Below are 22,000 nucleotides of genomic sequence, written 5' to 3' on the forward strand. Positions count from 1 at the left end.
ACTCAAAGCCCCTTCCCAGCTGTTCATCCTAGTGGAAGAAGCCATGGGTACAAACGAATGCAGCATTCTACGGAGGGCTTTGGGGAATGGCTGCTTGAGAACATCAAAGTGGCTCACGTCCCCCGAATATAAAGCCAGTGACTGCTCTCAGCTCCCATCCACAGTAGCCAAGGTCTGGAATCACCTGAGTGCCCGTCAACAGTGGATGAAGGGAATGTGGCCCGAACATACACAGGAGCAATACTCCACCACACAGCAGAGAGCCCTGTCATCCGCGGCAGCATGGATGGAGTTAGAGGACATTACGTTAAGCAAACGAGCCAAGCAAGGAAACGGCGCATGTTCTCACTCATAAGCAGGAGCTGAGAACAGATCTCGTGGAGGCCAAGAGTAGGTGGTCAACAGGGCCCAGCAGAGCCCACTCATAAGCAGGATGGGCAGAGGCTGGTAACGGGCACAAACACACAGCCTAATGGGAACACGAGACCTACTATTGATATATCAGCAGGGGGGTGGCAGTGGGTCATCTACTGTGTATTTCAAAACAGCTAGGAGAGAATAACTTAACATAACCAGCACAAGGAAAAGAAAATATTTAAAGTGAAAGACATCCCAAGTACACAGATTTCATCAATATAGGGGTGAATCAAGGTATCACATGCACTCTGAAAATATGTATTTTTCAGATACAAAATAAAATATTATGTATCAACAGAGACAAAAACCAATGACAGAATCATTGGCAAAGCACGTGCAGGAGAAGAATGGGAAGCCTGACATGGTGTGGCTGTGTGTCCCCACCCAAATCTCATGCTGAACTCTAACCCTCTGTTGGAGGTGAGCCCTGGTGGGAGGTGATTGACTCATGGGGGTGGTTTCTAATGCTTTAGGACAATCCCCCAAGTGCTGTCCTCATGATAGTTCTGAGATCTGGTTGTTAGGAGGTGCATGGCACCTTCCCCTTCACTCTCTCTCCCCTTCCAGCCATGTGAAGACATGCCGGCCTCCCCTTCACCTTCCACTCTGATTGTAAGTTTCCCCAGATGTAGAAGCCTGTACAACCCACAGAACTGTATGCCGATTAAACCTTTTTTTCCTTATTACCCAGCCTCAGGTAGTTCTTTATAGCAGTGGAAGAACAGTACAGTCCTCAGGACCAGCAATGTTTTCCTTCTACCCAGCGGCCAACAAGGTCCCACACCCTAGCTGGTTTTCCAAAGCTTTGCCAGAATGCTGAAGCCGTTTTGGGGATACTAACTCTCCCCATCTCTGGCAAACCAGATGGGGCATCCTATTTGCCTCTTACCACCTTTCTCAGAGAAACCCCACCTCTGAAACAGCCTCCACCAGGGGCCTCCTTCAGCAGCAGCAAAGCTGAGTGTTCCTTGTACTTCCCTTCTTCTGAACAAGTAAACATCTTAAGTTTGTTTTTCCATCTTCCCAGCTCATTGAAAAAAATATCTCGTGCTTTCTATTTTCCTCACACACACACATGGAAGAGAAGTGCCGTGAGGGCAGGAGCTCTTGTTTTCCCGGATCTGAGCCTGGACCTCAAACGCTAGCCGAATACTAACACGATATCCAGAGGCAGAAATGCAAATATCCACATGACTTCAAATACCCTAAGGATCTAACAGGCCGAGTGGCCCATGTAACTATGGTGTGCTGGGCCATTCAACTGGTGTCCAAATCCCTGTCCAAGTGAGCTCTTTAATTTCGAGACTTTTCAGACAGCTGTTTTGTTGTTGTTGTTGTTGTTCTGTTTTGTTTTTATTAAAGGGATATGTTACAGTTATAATCAAGAATATCCCAGGCCGAGTGTGGTGGCTCGTGCCTGTAATCCCAGCACTTTGGGAGGCCAAGGTGAGCGAATCACCTGAGGTCAGGAGTTCAAGACCAGCCTGGCCAACATGTTGAAACCCCATCTCTAATAATACAAAAATGAACCAGCCATGGTGGCAGGCACTTATAATCCCAGTTACTCAGGAGGCTGAGGCAGGAGAATGGCGTGAACCAAGAGGTGAGGCTGCAGTGAGCCAAGATCGTGCCACTGCATTCCAGCCTGGGCAACACAGCAAGACTGTCTCAAAAAAATAAAAATAAACCAATACTCCCAGTTAGTTCTTCACCAATGTCAGATACATCAGTTTCAAGAAAAATATGAAAGCATGTTTTTAAATTTCAGTGTTGAATTTAACCATATCTTTTAAGAAGATATGAAGATAGAAGTTCCCTAAGGGTCAGGGGAGAAAAAAGCAGTTAAGAAAATTTTAAAACCACAGGAGAAAAGCAAATATGGGTTAAGACCTCAAGGCAAAACTTTTTCTTTGCACTTTGATTTCAAAAGAACAGAGATGCCCAAATTATGAACTCCCATCTGCATTTTATATTCCTCTGTGTCCTTTGAAAGGCTGGAGATGGGATCCCGGGTTCCAAAGTGCCTGGCCATGGCTCACATCAGGCGGCATCTTTCACAGCCGTTTACTCCCCTCACTGTGCCTAGAGAGCTCTGTGGCCCAATTTACAAAAAAAAAGGTCCTAATTTACTCACATTCATCACTTTGAGCAGTCTCAAGAAATGAGACAAATATTGACACTCCACAGAAGCAAGTACTCTCTTCCAAAAAGTCAAGTGCCAGGTTCCCATGAGCCAGGCAGCTTGCTTACAGAAAGCACTGGCTGACTTGCTGGTTTAATGTTAAATGCATTTAAAATGTTAAGTGATCAAACCCCCCTCCTAGTGGGTGTACGCGTTGAGCTGGCTGCAGTAGTGATGCAGACCACGTTCTTTCCTTTGGTTTTGCTTCAAGCAGAGCACCCCACACCCAGGAAGAGGGCAAAGGACAGCATCGAGGTCTAGGACAGATCTAAGGAGAGCTGCAGGCTGACTGCCTCATCTGCAAATAGTCTCTCATTTCAGAGAAAATCACTGAACAGAGTTCATAACACGTGAATTTTTAAAATTTGTATTTCTAATTTCATCCCATTAGAACTTTTGAACCTCCACCTCCCACCTAGAGAACGTCAGCTCAAGCCGATCACAGCGCATTGCGATTTTCTATAAATAATGCGCACGCCTGCATCTGAGCGGAGATGTGAATGTCTGGAATGTGCCTGCCAGGCCCAGGAGGAATTGCAGCAAGTGTGGGGACACAAGCCGCTAAGGAATCTGATTTGGAGGGAACTGGAGGCAACTAAAACTAGGTCCACTGGTTTTTCTTGGTAAGGTTTGACCAGGCAAACTGTTATCACTGTTGCTAATTTATGGTAATTGGGATGGGGACTTAACAGTAAGTAATTAGAGCAACTACAGAATTTGCTACTCAATTACAATGGCACAGATTCCTGAGAATGGAAGAACTGTTGCCCAGGAATAGAGTTCAAGAGGTCCTCCCCATGCTCTGAGGAACATGGCATTTCCACGCACCCCTGCTTTGGTCCCTGGCCACCACCATCCTGATCTCGGCCATCTGATGGCATCAGTCCCCAAAGCTGGAAACACCTGAAACCTCTTGTCACCCTCCCATCTGCCCTGCCTTCCTCCAGTCCGGGATATTCAGGGATGCCCACATACAGGACCAGGAAACCAGGGTTATCCCAAACCAGTGCCTGCATTCAAAGTCCTCCATGGCAGCACAATCACCAATGGCCAATACTCCCAGAACCTTCCACCTCAAAACGGGAGCACATCTGGATTCAAGCTGACAATGCTGCCTTCTCTTTGCATTGTACACATGGAGGCATGTCAGGTTCCACCTAAAGGTATCAGGTTCCACGCTGGTCAGAAGCCCAAACCTAGTCACTCTGCATGATCTCAATTCACCATCCACAGAGAAGCCTGCAGTTTTCCTCTGGTGCACGGTGTGGATGGTGGATGGTAGAAGCATTTCCCCTGAAGACTCGGAGACAGGAGCCTGGCCAAGGAGGCCAGTCACCCCATCCCCTGCAAGGCCCGGATGTGACCCTCTGCTGTCTGCACACCGTACCCAAGTCTAGCAGTGCTGGCTCTGTGGTGGGATCCATCTGGGTCTGCAGAGGACCTGGGGCACAGGAACCATGCAGCCTGGCTGCAGCCAGAGGCCTAAGGGATTCCCACGAGGCTCTCCAGCCTAGGTGCCCTCACCACAGGCAGAGCCATGCAAGAGAGTTGCCTGCTGAACTGGAAACGCCCCAATCTGCTCAGCCAACACAGAAAGACAACAGCCACCTACACCTGCTGAGCCCCAAAACGTGGCCACTGGGCCTGAAGGGTTGAATCTGGAATTTAATCTGTGAAGTTCTTTTCAAATGTGTTTAGCTATGTAATCAAATCTTTATTCTAATTAAATTTAAAGAAGCCCCTGGCTATGGGCTCCCTTGTTGGGCCTCACAGCTCCAGGGAGTAAGAACGGGAGAGAGAGGCCCAGAGCCTCTCTGCATTCTCCATGTTAATTCAACAAGTCATCATAAGGAAAGGCACTCCAGCAGGAGAGGTGTACACGGGAAGAACTGGGTTGGCCCTGACAAGCATGACCCCCATGGCATCACAGCTCCCTCAGGCAACAGGCAAAAGACAATGATGCCCACCTGGACAGGCCACCGGATGTGATGATGCACCCCCAAGCCCTAGTCCCACAGCAGCCAGAGATCACCTGCTGCTCGCCCCAGGTAAAACACAAGCCCTGGTCCCACAGCAGCCAGAGACCACCCGCTGCTCATCCCGGGTGAAACAGGCAGAGCTACCCGAGCCCTCTAAAGTAGGAAGAATTAAGGAGGCGACTCCCACGACACACGTGATACTCCTTGGAGACGGACACAGGCTTCGCTGTGAAAGTGCAGAGGACGGTGCAGTCCCTAGGCGGGCTGCTTCTTCCAACGATCGGGAAGAAACCAGATCCATTTCCTTGTAGGAGAATCATTTGTACCGTGATTAGACAGAAGACAGAAGGTGGCTAATGTTATCAAATCATCAAGCACCTCACGGCTGCTTCTCCAAGGAAGGCCTGGATACTTGCAGCCACCCGCGTAGGGGCCGCAGTGTTTACAATGGAGATACGGGTGACTGAGGTCTGGCTTCCTCAGAGAAGCTAAATTTGAACTTTCACCACTGAGGAATCAGTCATTTACAGTCACTCACCCTCAATGCAGAAGAGGGCTCAAGACACTGCACCAGACTTCAACACTCAGGGTTAGGGTCAGGGTCAAATTCACAAGTTTTACAAAATGTATTTCCTTGGGATGCCAGAAGAGATGCAGCTTCACACCCCCCCACCTCCATGGTTTGCTTAGCCCCTTCACCAGTGGATCTCACCAACAGATGACACATCCACACCTCATCCATGGCAGCACAGAAAACCACTTGGAAGACAGCCACTCCCACCAAGCTTCCTGACTTTGGTGTTTAAAATCTGCATCATTTAAAATCTGCATCTCATACGTGAGATTACACTTCTCCGAACAGACATTGCGACTGTCATTTCATCCAAAAGGGCTTTAGGAAATGACACGCGGTCCAGACACCAGAGGTCGCCAGCCGCCTTACTCTAGCCTAATTCCTTTGTGCCTGTATGGAGGCTTCACAGATACAGCCCATTAATGACCGTATGAGAAGCTCAGGGCATAGACGAACTCAGTGCTGAATTTTTCCATTTATCACCCTTTTGTTTTGTCCAGAAGACAGCTGAGAAAGGCGGGAGCAGATCATCTCCTCGAGTATAATGACTCTAGCCACTTCTCTTCACCCCAGGTCACCACTCAGTCAACACGCTTTTGAGAAACCAAAGCAATTCTGTTCCCTTCACTCTGGGTTCCAAGCACTAAATTCCTCCATTTTATCAATTAGGTTATCAAGCAGCCGTTTGTAATCTGGACTGCAATCTGATACGAAATTTAAAGCTAATATAAGTTGTGGTAATAGCTCCTATTTACATTATAGATAAGGCATGAATGAAAACTTTAATCTGTTCATAGGACCAACTTTGTCAACAAACCAATTATTCAAGCAATGATTGTCTTCAGTTAGATGCAAATTACTTTGCTCATAAAAGATTTTCCAGTAGGAATTTTTAAATCCATGGTCTGTCTTTTCTGAGCCTGTCTCTGCACCTTCCCCTGAGCGCACAGCAGGACTTCTCAGGGCATCCCATCAGCAGGCCCACTGAAGAGAATAAGCCCGCAGCCCCCAGCCCAGGAATCAAGTCTGAGCCCCAGCAACCCCTCATCCAGCCGAGGCTTCCTCACCAGCACAGCACCCAGGGATCTTCCAGGTTTAATGCCATGTGTGTGTGGAAAGTAGAATGCTGGAAAGACCACAGTGGACATTCTACAAATGCAAATTCCCTCCTGGAACAGCCCAGCAACCTTCTGTACCTTCCCCAAAGTACCCATGCCAGACAGGCTTAGAGTCTAATGGGGTGCCTAGGAATCAGCATTTAACACGATTCTGATGAATAAGAGAGTTTGAGAGGTCGGTCAGCAAGAGGCTGCCGTGGCCTCCACTCATTTGCAGGCTCTGAAGAGACACAGATTCAGGTAACAGGCCAGACAGGACAGGACAAGGATGGGGAAGTGGAGGGCAAATTCCGTGAACCACCAACCACCCCGCCATCCCCACTGAGACTCCGTGATTTAAAGAGAGGCAAAGCCAGGGAGAAAAGATGCCCGCACCACATGAGGGACTGAGATTTCACCTAAAGCACGCAGCATGTGGCTAAGGGCCAAGGTTGGGCAAGCCAGGAGCACAGAACGGGGTTCACAGGCCCAGAGGTGCCTCCCACACCCACACCCCGTGCAGATCTCCCAAGCACTGCCTGTGTCTCCTGCCTGGTTTATTTCCTCCCCCACTTCTACTGTGTTGGTTTCTCAGCCACCACCCACCACCACACAACCCTCTCTACAAGCTGGGTGGACTGAAAAGAGTGGGGGCGGGTAAGATCTGGGCTCTGGGGCCAACGTCCTGCCTGAGACATTAGTTCCAACCCACCTAGCTGTGATGTGAGCCCCCGAGATTTCTCAAATGTGAGATGGGAAGGTAACTGAACCCACTCACCAGGACGGCTGTGCAGACTGAGATTACATATAGCCACACCTCGGCATCCACCACACGTGGGACCCCAGTCGTGTTGCCCCTGATGGGAATCCCTCTATCTATGCCCCTTCTGCTACCAGAGCCAACTGCCAGCAGTAGCTGTGGAGGGTGTATCCTCTATTCCCACTCCACTCACCTCCCATCGCTCCACGCAGTGACCTGCCATGCAGCGGCCACCAGCAAACCCGGCCCCACTGGATAACCGACCACCAGCCTCCCCTCACTTTGGGGCGTCTTCCACTTGCAGTTCCGAAGCAGACTGAGAAACCGCCCTCAAGGGCAGTCACCTGTACCTTATTGCACGTAATGACCTGCCACGCAGGACCACCAGCAAACCCAGCTCCACCAACCAGGCTCCTGTGGATAACCGAACCCGCACCCCCCACCTTGGAGCGTCTTCCACTTGCGGTTCTGAAGGGGGCTGAGAAACCTCTCAAGGGCACTCACCTGTTTCTTATTGCACGTAATGGCCTGCCAAGCAGGGCCACCAGCAAACACGATCCACCGTCCAGGTTCTGGTGGGTAACTGCCCCCCACCCCGCTTCCTCCTGGGGTGTCTGGGAGGCTCAGAAACTGCCCTCCAAGGGCACTTATCTGTTCCTTATTGCACTAATACCTCATTTACAGAAACCCACTTTGACTTCCAGCACTGCAGGTGTGACAATTTAGGAATCCTGCTTGCAAGCTCCAAGAGCTTGAGGTCACGTCCACCTCACCAGCATCCCAGAGACCCAGCACTGTCCCACTGTGTTTAAAATTCCAAAATACTCCTTCAAAATGCTACTGGCATTTGGTTTGCGCATAAAATGCTAAAAGCCTTCAAGTGAAACAAATATCTTCAACAGTTTGATATAACGACATGTGAGTTACACATCTGCCAAATTGTAAAGCCTCATGCATTTATAACATTTTATTTATGGTCAAATGGTTCATTAATATAAATTACAAGAATCTCCAAGAAACGGTTTTTTCTTTTGGCATTAGATGACCAAAGGAAAACTGGGTTCTGGCTGGCTTTCAGGCCTGTAGAAGCAGACATATCTGCTGACACAATCAAGCTCCTTCCCACTGATGTGGCCTCATCCCAGGCCCCTCACCCGGATGCCCGCAGGCCCCTGGAGGAGCAAGCAGACCTGCCTACATTTCTCAAATGCACAGCTGTTGCTCACACTGCAGATGGAGCTCAAGGCATGAGCAGGCCACCACGCTAAAAATACCACGCAGCATCCACGCAGGTGACAGTGGTTTTCACTCCATCCCAAAGCCCCATGTATGAGTTTAAAGCCATGACTACTAAATAGGTTTTTAGACCCTCAAGACATACTTTACTTTTATGCAACAAAGTTAAAAGACTATCACTCAGGTATAGGCTCTGAAACTGAAGAATAATTATTTCGAAACAGAGCCTCTGCCAGATCAGGATAAGCACTTGGGACAACACCCCGTGACCTCGGTCCACACAAACCCATCCAGACCAGAGGCCTCCCGCACTGTAATTTCTGTGGATTTCTGTAAACGAAGTATTACTGCAATAAGGAACAGATGAGTGCCCTTGGAGGGCAGTTTCTGAGCCTCCCAACCACACGGCCACATTAAGGCTGAAGCCGTGCCACCTCCAGAAACACTGTCCCTCGCTGAGGTGTGCCTGGCTTCTCCCTTTTTCCAGAACTTAACAAAACCTGAAAGGACAGGTCTGTGTAGAAAAAAACAAGCTACTTGCGATTCCTCTTCCCAGTTCAGGCTGTAGGAAGCTCATTTCAGCCCTCACTGTGTTCTGACTGTGGCTTAGTTCCCATAAGAAATAAAGTCAGAATTCCAGTCCCTGTCTCCTGGGCAGTGTCGCAGGCATACATACCTTCAGTTACATGAGGAAAGGAGTGGCGAACCCCCTTCCTTCAGTGAAACTGCACAGTTCCCAGAACGCTGATGCCATCCCCTTCACACCACTGTGAACACCTGGAGAGAGCACATTTCAATGCGTGCACCTTTGTGGGCTAGTTTTCTATTTCTCCACTAAATCACCCCAAATTTAGCACCCTAAACACTGACTTATTTTCTCACATTTCTGGAAGCTGGAGTCCAAAACAGTTCCCACCATCTAACGTCGAGGTGTCGGCAGGGCTGGCTCTGGGTAAGCGACAGTCTCCTTGCCCCCCACAGCCTCTAGAGGCTTCTGCATCCCCTGGTCCATATGGCACCTACTGTCTTCAGGACTCACAGCGGCCCTGACGGCCCCCCAACAGGAAGACGCAGAATGTCAGGAGCCCAGGCTCTAGTGCTAGGGCCAAACCTCCCCACCCTCCCAGTTCCTCAGACACGCCTGTGTGAGCTAATATAGATTCCACTTTAACTAGTGTCACCTGTGTAAGGGGTAAGTGCCCAGCTGTGAACTGGTTAACCTCGCCCACACAAACCCCGAGAATAAACTCACAGGCCACGGACCACTCCACAAGCAATAAGTGACCACCTGCTCAGGGACCTCCATGCCCCAGCAGAGCCCTCCGGTACCTCCTTGTGAGCTCAGACTGGCGGCAGGGGTCTGCAGCGCCAGAGGGACCTGGATAAAAAAGACAGCTCCCATGTCGGGAGGCACCCGCCCGCGGTTGGGTTCCCTGTACTTTAATAGCCCAGGTGGACAAGCCGCACCGCATGCAACCCCATCACCAGAATAACGGCTGCACGTGGCGAGTGCACGGGTGGCCACCACTCAGCCCAGCTGTCTGCGATAAGCACATCACCACCGTGACGCCCAATCAGACTCAACTGCTGGAACAGTCCCAGCATCGGCCCCCAAGAACTTTCTGGATCAAAATTCAGACTAGTGATTGCAATCAGGGCCACATGTGGCTGAATGTTTTTACAGGAGGACACCACAGCTGGACTGACGTCACAGCTGGATCTGGCTGGACTGAGAGCATTTCCCACTGTACATTCTTACAACACCATTTTATTTGTGCTCTATTAAACTTCTATGGCTTTTTTTCTGCTTATCTACTTTATGGGAGTGTTTCTTGTTCTTATGACTGCGGTGATACTTCAAGCTACAACTATCAATGTGTAAATTAGTTTTGAAGTCGCCTTATCATTAAACATTTCACAAGCAAGCAGTCAGAGGCAGCTAACCCGGAGGCCTCTTTTCTTCTCTGAGCCAAACCTGCCTTGGACTCAAAGAAAACGGCACATGGAGAGGGGCTGGATCTCCAGCTCCCATTCCTAGGAAGCCTCCTGGGGAGCAGATATGGAGGGAGAAGCCCTGGTTATGGCACTGTGGTACTAAAGAAAAGTCTATTTGGGTAATGTAAGCACCAGACTTAAGAGATTAAGCAAACCATGAAAAGAAACCACTAACCACAGCTTCTCCAAAACAGAACTAAACTCCCTTTAGTTTGAATTGGAAAAGCAGAAATGATGATCAGTATACAAAAAAAAAAAAAAAGGAAATGACACAGTATCTGAACACAGGAGAATAATCAAGGGCCACTGTCTCTTCCTGTGTCAGTGGGAGCCTCGCATCTAAGCTGGATTTAGAAGGTTGCTACTTTGGACTGAAAGGTATCCCCAACCCTAGTTTGTAAGCAAGTGGAGCAGAATGCTTCAATTATTTCAAGGTTTAGCGGTAAAGGTCTGCAACTCTCACAACCATTTTAATTGGTGTGAATTTTAAAGTGACTCAATCTGTTGGCTGGAGTATCTAACGGCTTAACCACGGGGTCACGTTGGAAAATTTTTCCAATTGCTTTTGTTTTTCCTACTGAAGATGCATTTGAACGTTCTTGTAGTTTGCAGTTGGCTGGTTCTGATGTTTGGTCCTGAGCAGGCCCAAGTATCCGTAGAGGAAGAATCTGAAACCTCAAGCCACTCGAGTGCTGTCTGGGCAGACGGAGACCCCAACCCGAGGGCCACTGACGGACTCAGCATGGGCGCAGGGCCGCCCGACGCAACGGGCCACGTATTTGCCGGTTACAAAGCAACATAAGCACACACCCCCAGGTGTGCACACACGCTCTGTACACATCTGTCCCTATGAACACCAGCACACACCCCGAGGTGTGCACACACGCTCTGTACACGCTCACATCTGTCCATGCCAACAACAGCATACACCCCGAGGTGTGTACACACGCTCTGTACACATCTGTCCCTACCAATGCCAGCACACATCCCCAAGGTGTGCACACACATTCCATACGTGCTCACATCTGTCCCTGCCAACGCCAGCATACACCGCCAAGGTATGCACACACGCTCTGTACAACCTCACATCCCTCCCTGCCAATATGAGCACACATTCCCAGGGGTGCACACAGGCTCTGCACATACTCATGTCCGTCCCTGCAGCCTGAGTCAAACAGTCACAGAGAGGCAGAGGAGGAGGAGGAAGGATTCGATGGGCACTAAGGTCCTGGGCCGGTTCCCCTCCCTACCTCGGGAGAGACCCCTCATGTGATCCTGCCATCACTCACCCTTCCGCCTCCATCCCCCATCCTCCCACAGGGATCAGGAGGATGCCCACTGCACAGAGCTGTGATGAGCATGAACGAAAGATGGCAGGAGCTCACGCCAAGGTGCTGAGCACGGGGCCTACGGAGTGCTTCTTTCTGCTGTGGCTGACATCATCAAACAAGAGACTGACACAGCTTCTGCAGAGAATGTCACTTGCTGAGAAACTGAAACGTGTGACCTAGGAGCCTGTGAAGGTCTAAGAACAAACCAACAAACCAAACGGTTTTGTTTGTTTTTCAAACACCATAGCCTGTTTTTTCTTTTTTTTTCATGCTCTACCTTGGGTATCATTTAGTTTAATTTCAAAGTAAGTCCAATAATTACACAAAATCACAGGACTGAGCATGGAGCATTGTTTCACTTCATGTCCTCCAGCCTTTAGGACACATTAAGGAAAGACACGATTCTAGGATTCCCATTAGAAAGGCTGCCCTGAGGCACCTGCTGGGGCAGCCAAATTGCAGCTGTTGATGCTGCCCCCAAGCTGCTTGGATGAAGCAGAAGATTCCAGAGGTCTCCTCTCTTCTACCCCTTGTCCAGGAGAGAAGGTGGGGGGAGAAAGGTGAGAGAAGATAGGAAGAAGGAGAGGGGAAGGAGGGAGAGAGGAGGGGAGAGGGAAGGAGAGAGGAGGGGGGAGGGAGGGATAGGGAGAGGGAGGGAGGAGGGGCATGTTCCATCCACCAAGGCAGCTACACTGCAGAGAGAATGGAGGGTACGTTGCCTCTCAGGACAGTAAGTTCGAGCTGTTTATAATTGTTAGCGTAAACAGTGACCAGCTTAGGACAGGGCTGTCATTGGAGTTGACGTTTTATTTTCATAGTTGATATTGGGGACCTGGACCTAAAGCACCGTGCCTTGCCCTTTTGCCAGATGGGCCTATGCTTCTCTATACTTGAGTCTATTTGACTAAATACCCGACATTGACTAGGAATTATGACGTGTAGGATACCCCTTACCACAGTAACGTCAAACTCATATTCTAAATGCAATTTGTTCAGGGACTGGCTTCTAACTCTGGGTGGGAATGTTAAGCTCAGTACAGTTCAATTCAGTAAGCATTTATCAAGAAACTCCTAGACCAAGAGCTGTGTTAGACACTGGGTATGGGGTGATGGGGATACGAAGATGTGGAATTAGAACTCGAGAAGCTCAAATGCTTCCATTTAATTCCCTAATGCAATTACTAAGCTTCAACCTGATGGCTGTAATGTCTAAATTCACTTTTTCTTTATTCCAGTTCTACATAACAAAGCATAAATAATCACAGAGGAATGATTCTGTGTTGGACTATTCAGTGGACAGAGAAGAGCATTCTGACCGGCGTGAGACACTGTCTCCGTTCCCAGGGAACCCGTGAGGTGGCTGCACAGAGCACACGCGTGAAGATTCAGGAACACGAGCGTCAGGTGATGGGAGGGGCACGGAGGCAGTACCAGAAAGATGCCTGCCGAGAGGCCGCTGCAGCCAGGGTGGCCGGGAAGGTCACGGGAGTGGGCACAGGCATCTCCTTCCAGCCGCACCTGGTTTTCATGAGGACGCGTGCACGGAAGGGGATGACACCGAAATGCTGTGGCGCTGAGGGGAGGAGGGGAGGGACACAGGGCCAACGGCTGACCCCCACCCCTTCCGTCCCTGCCCCTATGAACGCTGCCAAAATCAGCCCCAACGGGGAGAAATGAGGCGGGTGAAAGAGGTGGACAGACTTGGCTTCCATGGAATTCACAGATTCCAGTCATTAAAAATCCCTTCTGAGTTTTCATCTGGAAAACTTTGCCAATGTACTTAGGGACAAGAGGCGGAAGACGAAGCCAACACAATTGGGCTCAAACTGCCACCCTTCTCCTTCTCTCTTCATCCACCACCCTCCCTGGGCCCCTGAGTGTGAGAACCAGGAGGTGCACAGCCCAAGGGTGCAGTCCCTAACCAGAGGAGGGAGCCGCACGGCGGGGCCCCCAGCACGTGGATGGCAGGATCTGTGCTATGTCAGTCCCAGGGCCCCAAGCAGAGAAGGCCTGGGGCTCCCAGCTGAAGTTTTGCTGTCTCCTCTCTCACCAAAGTCGAGAAGCACTGAGTGGGACCAAGGCCGCACCTGGCGGCTCCTCGGTGGCTGCCGATGTGGTCCTCAGGCTGCGGGTGAGACCCTCTAGGGAAGCCCAGACAGTGGCGAGAATCACAGCCACGAGTGCTCCAGTTGCCCCAAAACTCAAGCATAGCCTGAGGAAGGCAGCGCCCGCTCAGATCCCCGTGCAGGCTTGTGTGGCACACTGGTGAGGCACACAGCACCAGAACACGGCACTTTAAGTGGCTTTGTGGGGTGTAGGAACACAAAGTGTGGTCTGGAGTGGCTCAGAAGTCACTCCCACCAGCCTGTGGGACCCGGACGGCCCCTTAGGATGTGGCTGGAGTCTCTCCAGGGCGGGCTCCAAAGTCCCAAGGATGAGGTAAGCGTCGGTCTTGCTCTGAGGAAGGCCCCTGACAAGTATCCTGAACATGCAGGTACACAGCTGGCTGACTCATCTGAAGGGATCTGCTGAGCTACGAGCCAGGGACGCCTAGAGAAAACTGCGTGAACCTTTGTGACTACTCACAGGTAGGTAGCTACTGCCTGAGACCCAAAGGTAAAGAATTAACCTGAAACTGCATATTATAAAACTTATTTTTAAATGATGGCGCTTAATTGAAAAGACTCCCAAAGAATACTGCATTAGAAAGTGACAGAGTGAAACCGTGAGGCTGACCACAGGAGTCCCTGGAAATTTCACCAAATGTTGTGTCAAAACTGGGAAACAGAAGAACTGCACCTGATGAAACATTCAATTAATCACTCGAGTCCTCCCCACATACGAAGCTATGTAAAAAGTGTTCCCAGAAGGTAAAGTGAGCAGGAGGGCTGTGAACACACAAAGAGAGAGCCACTTCATCCACGGACCACAACAAGAGAAACGCTAATGAGTGCCGACGACACGCTGGAGTCCAGGGCTCTGGGCGCAGCTGGGACGGGGACATCAGGGTCCCACTGTCCAGATGGGAAACCAGGGTGGAAACACCAGGGAGCCTGTCCCAGGGTGCAGAGCTAGTGAACAGTGGTTCATACTGCGACAATCCCAGCTGCCAGGCTGTGGGGCTCCACGGGACAGAATCCTGTTGACTTCACTCTGGGGTGCGAGAGGCGGCAGCATCCCCCAAAGGCACCTGGAGAAGTGGTGTTACCCTCCATCCCCTGTCCCCGGCATTACCCTCCATGCCCCTGTCCCCGGCGTTACCCTCCATCCCCCTGTCCCTGGTGTTACCCTACGTCCTCTGTCCCCAGTGTTGCTCACCATCCTCCTCACCTCCAGGCCCCTCTCCCTGTCCTCCCTCATTTTCCTGTTCAGCCAGAGCACATCACATGTCTCTTCCCTTTTCAAGAGGCTCAGCTGCACCCAGAGGCATTCCAGCCTATTCGGGATGGGGCACACACCCTGGGGAAATGCCAGCACAGGGCCGGAAGGGCCTGAGACCCTCTCAGTGTCGCCCAGGAAGGATGGAACAGCCCACGGTCAGGCTGATTGTCAGGCAGGGTGAAAACTTCTGTGTCCGAAATGTTCTTTTCTCTGGAACTGTTTGGACCATTCGTGAACGAATCAGTTAAATACCAGCAAGTGCCACTCCCACTTATTCTCTGGCTACAGTTTTCCACCCACCAGCAACCACACTCCTAGGAATTATCCCTAACGCAGAATCAGCGCCTTGTGCCTTTAGGAAAACCTCTTTCTCTCCAGCTTTGTCCTCCTTCCACAAAAGGTGCCTCTGACTGCCTCACTCGCCGTACCAGGATTTCACTTGGCTACGGAGGAAAATCTGCGTGGGGCTCAGAGGTGGGTGGTCCTTGCATGGGCAGCAGGTCTGTGACATCCTCCGAGGAGCCTGGCCCAGGCCTGCCTCACACGCCAGGACTCTGCCTTCTGGCCCTCGGGCCCCCGAAGCTGCTTTCCTTCCTGGTGTCATGCCCCAGACAAGAAGGCCGGACAAGGGCCCAGGGCTGCTGTGGGTCGGGAAAGCCTCCTGACACCTCCCACTCCAGGACCCCCCATCAGCATCCCAGCATCTGGACCTGTGTCACCAGCCGCTCTGCCGTGCAAGAGAATTGGATTTTCAGCTGGGTGTGCTGCTTCCCTAAACAAAGTAGGGTGTTGTTACTGAGGAAAAAGGAAAAAATTGGCATCTTCTTGGCAACCCCGTGACATCCAGCCACCGGTTCTCACCACCCCAGAGATGTCCATCCAGGGCAGATAGTGTCTTCAACCAAGCGCCACTGACCCAGAAGTGCAGTAATTAGTACACTTTCACCAGAATCACCCACTCCTTCACCTTTACACCCAAGAAAAACATGTTTGCCAGGCAAATTAGATGTCTAGGAGGTGTAAGGAAACCCCAAGCCTGCTTTAAGCCTCAGACTTTTGAGACCGTTGAGGGCTGTGCGCACAAGAGCAAGGCTGCACCCGAAAGCTCTGCTCCTACCGGACGTCATGGACAGACCACACGGCTCAGCCACATGGACCCTTCCAGGACTTCACGAGAGGGACCTCCGTGGTACATGCAATGATGTGCACTTCGTTCAGCCTCGAACAGACCACGCCCTCGTTACAGGGTCGGTGGTCCACCTCCTGCCATCAGCCCCCCGCCTCACCGAGGGTCTGTGTCTGCATCTGAAATAACTTTGCTGTTTTACCTGGGTACCAAAATGCGGCATCGCGATGTTTAAAGGTCTTTAAATATCAACACTCCGGGTGCAGTCCTTGTCACTTTAATGCGGTCACTCGATGCAGGCCTCACTCACAACTCTGAGGTAGCTCATACCTTCCCTACCTAACCAAGGAAGAAACGAAGGCGTGGAAGGTGCAGCTCATAAGGAGCAGATTAGGATTCAAACCAGTGAACTTCGTCACATGCTGACCTACCTCTCAGGCTGAGATAACGTTGAAAATTAACCAGGTAGAACAGCGTTCCATAAATTAGCTGGAAATGGTCCTTGTGGATGGGCCTGTGGTTACTCCCTGAAGAACAAGACCATTCGCCCAAAAATCCACCTGTGTCACACTCAAATGTTTACATATACAATTATTTTAAAAATAACCCAATCAAGCATGTTCACAGCCATTTAGAGCCATATAGATTGTCTGCTTCACTGACAATCAACCCAAGACCTCTGTCGGCAAAGGCCACGGTGCCAGGTCCAGAGAAGGCGGGACAGAGACACAAGCAGACACAAGCAGGAACCTCTCCATTCCTGGGAGCCTCGCTCTGATCGGTCCGTGAGGACACGGTACAGACCGCGGGGCACAGGCAGACGGCAGGCCAGGAGAAGGGGCTGCATTGCCGGGAGGCAGTGCTTTGAGCTCTAATGGATGGAACACTGCTAACCAGTGAAGGTGGAGAGAGGGCACCCATCTGAGAGCATGTAGAGGCAGCAAAGCACAGCCAGCCTCGGGGAACCAGAAGCCACAGGGACATCAGGTTGGGTGCTGCTGTCTGCCGGCCACCAGCTGGGGGACTGTACTGGGCCTGGAGGGACATCCCTGACACTCCCCACCAGATGCCAGGGGCACCCCCAGCCCCAGGTGAGAACCATGGATCCCATGGCGAATGAGGCCAGCCTGTGGGAAGTGGGGCTGGGACAGCTCTGTACAGCTTAATAGGAAAGTTGGGTTCTATTTTGTGGGGTTTTGGTCACGTTGATGGCTAGTCAGGGCTGTCCGTCAGGAAGTGATTTGAGGACAGACTAGAGAAGGGGCTGCCAAGACCAGCGGAGCATTCGCTGTCTGGGTCCAAGGAAAAGGAAATAAAGGCTGGCGATGTGACAGTGGGGGGGAGCACAGAGCAAAGGAACTGGTGGAGACACAGGGGTGGCCCCACACAGGGCTTTGAGCAGCTACCCGGGGGTCGTCCTATTAATTCTCCTCATGGCCCCAAGAGGCGGCTGTGAAGATCCATCTCCTGAGGACAGAACTGCTCCAGAGCCACACAGCGAGGATCCACAGAACCAAGATCCGGGCCAGCTCCAAAGCGGGTGAACTTGTCCCCTCAGCCATGGTCCTAAGACACGGATCAGAGCCCCCTGGACACACAGACACAGGAACTGCAGGAAGGGGAAACGGATGCCCTGGACCAGTGGCGGGACCCAGGGTTTCAGCCCTCCAGGGCCACTGGGACCAGTCACTGCACAGGTGGACACACGATGCTTTAACCCGCGCTGGGGGAAGGAGCCCACACTCTCAGGGTGGAGACCGCAGCTTGATCGGGCCGGCCTCCCTGCTGGGCACAGCCTGAGCTGCCCCAACCTGTACCGAGGTGCCCCAACGTTGGGGTGCTCAGAGCCACTCAGCTGAGATCGTGGTGCTTTCTGTAACCACCCTCGTTTCTTTATGGTATAGATCTGGACTCCATCATTTGCAATGTGTGGGGTTCTAGGAAAAGGCTGGCCAGCCAGGGAAGTGTCCTGGGCTCTGTCCCAGTGATGACGAACTTGGCTGCCCACAAGGGCAGCCTGTTCACCACAGTGACCCCCGGGGACCACGCCTGCACCCACCTTGCTGAAGATAATTCACTTCTCATCCGTGAAAGAATAAAGCTAGACTAACTCAATTTCACACTCACTTCCAACTTTAACAACTTGTGTTAGGAAATCAAAGACAAGGACTCTGACCATGTCACAAACCCAGGAAGCAAAACCCGAGACTAACGGAATGATGCCACCTTCGCAGTTCCGAGCTCTACTAGTTGTTTTTCTTTTCTGGTCTGTTTTTCTCTTTTGGTTTAAATTGTCTCTGTTTCTCCCTCTCTGTGTCTCTCTCCTGGTTGCTCTGTCTCTCTGTGTCTCTTTTTAAGACTCTGTGTGTCTCTGTTTCTCTCTTCCCCTCATCTTTCTCTATCTTTCTATGTCTCTCTGTGTCTCTGCTTCTCTGACTTTTTCTGTCTCTCTCTCTGTCTCTCTCACTCTCCCTCTCTTTCCCTCTCTCTCTCTGTGTGTTTGTGTGTGTGTGTGTGTGTGTGTGTGTGTGTGTGTCTCACTCTCTTGGTTTCTCACTCTCACTCTCCATCTCGCAGCTCTCTTTGGTTTCACTATGCAAGCTGACTCTCCCCACCTTATAATACAGTGGGATTAGCAGGAACCGAGTGGACGCCACAGCCCCCGTGGGCCCGGGAAATCGCAGCTTCGTCATAGCTAAGCCCGCCGCGCTCAGTTTTTCCCACCACCTGGAGGATCTACTCTCCGTTCGTCCTTCCCGACCTCAGACTACAGAGAATACCTGGGGGCGAAGGTCGAGGAAGCCGCGCCCGGAGGCTCCCAGCGCAGCCCCAGGAGGAATCCTGCCGGCAACTAGAAGCTGTGCGCGCAGCGGGGCTCTGCGCCAACAACCGCCGGAGCGGCCGGGCCTGCTGCGAACTTCCGCATCCAGGTGGGGTCTCCACGCCCCAATTCCACCCCGCCCCGCCATCGGCGCTCCCCGCAAGTGCAGGGCTTCCCCCCGCCCAGACGTTCGCGCCCACTCAAGGTCTCCCTCACCCGGCCCGGGAGATGCTCCCCGCGTTCTATCCCGCCCCACCCTGGCGCGCCCCCCAAACGATGTGACCCCCGCCCCCCTGTGGTCTCCCCTCCCCCGGACGCTTTCCCTGCCCCCACCTGTGGCACTCCGGGCATCTCTGAAGTCCCCAACCAGAGCCTTCCAGCCCACCCGCGAGTCTCGAGCACCAGAGACGCGGCCCCACCCGCAGGGACCCCGCCTACCTGTGGCGCTATCCCCACGTCTGCGGCCCACCTCACCGCTAGCACGGCCCCCACCTACGACGACCCCGGCGTAGGTGCTCCTGCCCACTCCCGCACCCCGCCCGCACCTGCCCCTTTCCCTGCACCTAGCCACGCCCCCGCTCCCGCAGCCCCTCCCGTGCGCTCGGGCCCCGCCCGTCACCGCCCATTGGCCCTGGGGCGGGGCGGGGCAGCAGTTCCGACTCCCGCGGGCGCGGGCAGGGTCCACATTGCCTACTGCGCACCGGGACTAGCGGCTCCTCTCGACCTCCTCGCCATGGACACTGACGACTCCCAGGCCCCTAAGGGCTCCTTGCGGAAGTTCCTGGAGCACCTCTCCGGGGCCGGCAAGGCAGTCGGAGTGCTGACCAGAGGCGAGGATGCTCAAGGTGCGCACCTCCCTCCCGGCGGCGAGGGAGGGGCGGACGGAGCCGAGGAGAAAAAGGCGAAGGGGATTTGGGGGATGGGGCAGAAGAGGGGGGAAGCGACGGGAGGACGCGGGGAAAGGTGGAGGAGCGATGGGAAGAACCAGGGAGAAGAGCGGGGAAGCGATGGGGAGAACTGGGGAGAAGCCCGTGCCCGGCAGCGGCAGGGGTACCTGCGGGGCGGCGTGAGCCAGCAAGGCAGCCCCCGGGTCCTTGCCGGGTGGGGCGGAGGAGGAAGGGACATGGCGGTAGGAACCTCCATCCGGAAGATAGTGAGCTTTCCACCCCCTCCGGTTTATGTTTTAAATTGAGCCTGACAGAGGGGGTCGCCTGGAGGACCCTCGGGAGTCGTTCTGCCTCTGAGCTGTAGGACCCGGCCGGGCTTCCCCTCCGAAGCGTGGGTACAGCGCGATCACTTCCTAAGTGGCCCCCCGCCCTTCAACTCCGCCCCACGCCGCCCCCCAGCATGTCGAGGAAGAAACGGCCGGGTCCCCGCGCGCCTCCTGTCGCCTCGTGCCCCGCGCGGCGTGGGCGGGGTCCTGGCTGCTGCAATGCGGGACGCGGAAGGAGTGCTCTGGGTTCCCGCCTGGCGTCTCCGAGGCGGTCCGGCAGCCCCTCGCGTTTCCGCTGGGAGATTTTAAAAATGGGTTTCCTGCGCTCGCATGTGCTGTTGCCTTTCGGCTCGTGAGAAAACCGAAAACTAAAATGGGTCCCAGGCCCTCCCCGCAGACCTCCGCGGACGAGAAGGACCAGGAAGCGGGGACTCCGGGACGTCAGCGGCGCCGCGGCGCGGGCTCTGGGTTTCTCCTGCCCTGCAATGTGGAAGCGGCTCTCCAGGAGGGACCCGAGTCTGGGTCCACGACGCGGGCGCGCCAGGAGGACATTTAACATTGAAGAGCCGGAGGTGGTAGAGACTGCGCGCCCCAGGCCCCGGGTGCACGTGAGGGCGCCGGTGCCCGGACGGTGGAGCGCCCCAGGCCGCGCAGCCCCTGGCGGGTAGATCGGCGCTTCCCAGGCGAACGCCACCTGGGAGCCTTAGTGATAGCGCGGGCTGGAGACGCGACGCGCCCGGGGCTGGGTTTTGATTTTTATTTTCCCGGTTCCTCCTGCCGCAGATGCGTGGAAAGGCGCGGATGGCGGATTTCCTCCCGTTTCGGGACCGCGCACTGCACAAGGATGGAGCGGGAATGGGCCCCCGCCCTCGGTCCCGGTGACCTTCCCTTCGCCCTTGAGCGCTCGGGGCGGCACGGGTGCTGCATGTTGGGGCGCTGTCAGCGCCGCCCCGCCCGCCGCGAGCGCCTACGTGATGCCCGGCCCGTCGTCTCCATGCGCCCTGGCCCTGACATCCGTACGCCGCGCGCTCCCCGAGCCAGCAGCGCAGCCTCCCTAGGCCCAGCGCCCCCCTCCCCGCGGGACACCCCGGTGGCAGCGCCAGGCCCCGCCCGGCAGCCCGCCCCCCAGCGCCCGGGGAAGTGCTCTGGCGTTAGCGTTCTAGTTAAAGGACCCCAGCATCAGCGTTCCTCCTGCAGGGTTGGGTTCTCAGAGAAAGAAAAGGTGATGCAGCAGAGGATGGGATTGGAGAAATTAGGAGAGTGAAGTGGAAATAGCCTGGCCAGCGTGACTTAAACCGGCCGGGAGATGTGCGAGTACGAATGGAGCCGCCTTCGGGTCCTAATAGGACCCAGAGTGGCTTCTCAGTCAAAGGCCTTCAAAAGCAGAGGGAGCACCTGGAGTGACCTTACCTGGGCCGCGAAAGACAAGAAACCTTTGGTACGGGAAGAGGAACTGACCTCTGGAAGCCACCAGGGCAGGTGGAAGGTCAGGGTTTCAAGGTGATTTTGGAATTTAAGTGCTGTGGGTCCTGCACAGTGGCTCATGCTTGTCATGCGAGTGCTTTCGGAGGCTGAGGCAGGAGGGTCGCTTGAGCCCAGGAGTTCCAGAGCAGCCTGGACCACATAATGAGACTCTGTGTCTACAAAAAATAAAAAAGAAAGAAAAACACATTAAGATGCTGTATGTATTGGAAAGTATTTATGGGTCATTCTTTTGAGCTCCATGTCCAAAAGCTTGCTAAAATGCTTGGGAGTTTGTGTACAGGTACGTGAAATTAGGATACATTGGCAGAATCTCCGTGTTCTCTGTTGCCCTGGTTTTGCCACCTGGGAGGAGTTACACATATTGGAGGTTAGTAAGTCCACGCCTCTTCTCTTCTGGGGAAAA

General features: G+C 53.2%; 1 protein-coding gene and 1 long non-coding RNA gene across 8 annotated transcripts in view; one reads left to right on the plus strand and one right to left on the minus strand.

Moving 5' to 3' along the window:
- LOC140711247 (uncharacterized) overlaps positions 1-22,000 on the minus strand; it is a 100,733-nt gene that overhangs the window by 60,296 nt on the left and 18,437 nt on the right. For 4 of the 7 annotated variants that reach the window (XR_012092409.1, XR_012092410.1, XR_012092411.1 and 1 more), the window contains exon 9: positions 21,523-21,752. This is a non-coding gene — a long non-coding RNA (uncharacterized lncRNA). Of the gene's footprint in view, positions 1-13,725; positions 16,606-21,522; positions 21,753-22,000 lie in introns of those variants that run through there. The other 3 variants (XR_012092413.1, XR_012092412.1, XR_012092414.1) reach the window with 3 other exon arrangements.
- On the plus strand, positions 17,179-21,787 carry LOC140711243 (uncharacterized). The gene is made up of 4 exons (XM_073014164.1): positions 17,179-17,207; positions 18,845-19,008; positions 19,259-19,744; positions 20,896-21,787. Exons 1-4 carry the CDS (start codon positions 17,179-17,181, stop codon positions 21,168-21,170), a joined length of 954 nt encoding a protein of 317 aa, XP_072870265.1. The 3' UTR covers positions 21,171-21,787.

Source organism: Chlorocebus sabaeus, unplaced genomic scaffold (assembly GCF_047675955.1).
Source record: "Chlorocebus sabaeus isolate Y175 unplaced genomic scaffold, mChlSab1.0.hap1 unalloc_scaffold_392, whole genome shotgun sequence".
In the NCBI taxonomy this organism is placed as follows: Eukaryota; Metazoa; Chordata; class Mammalia; order Primates; family Cercopithecidae; genus Chlorocebus; species Chlorocebus sabaeus.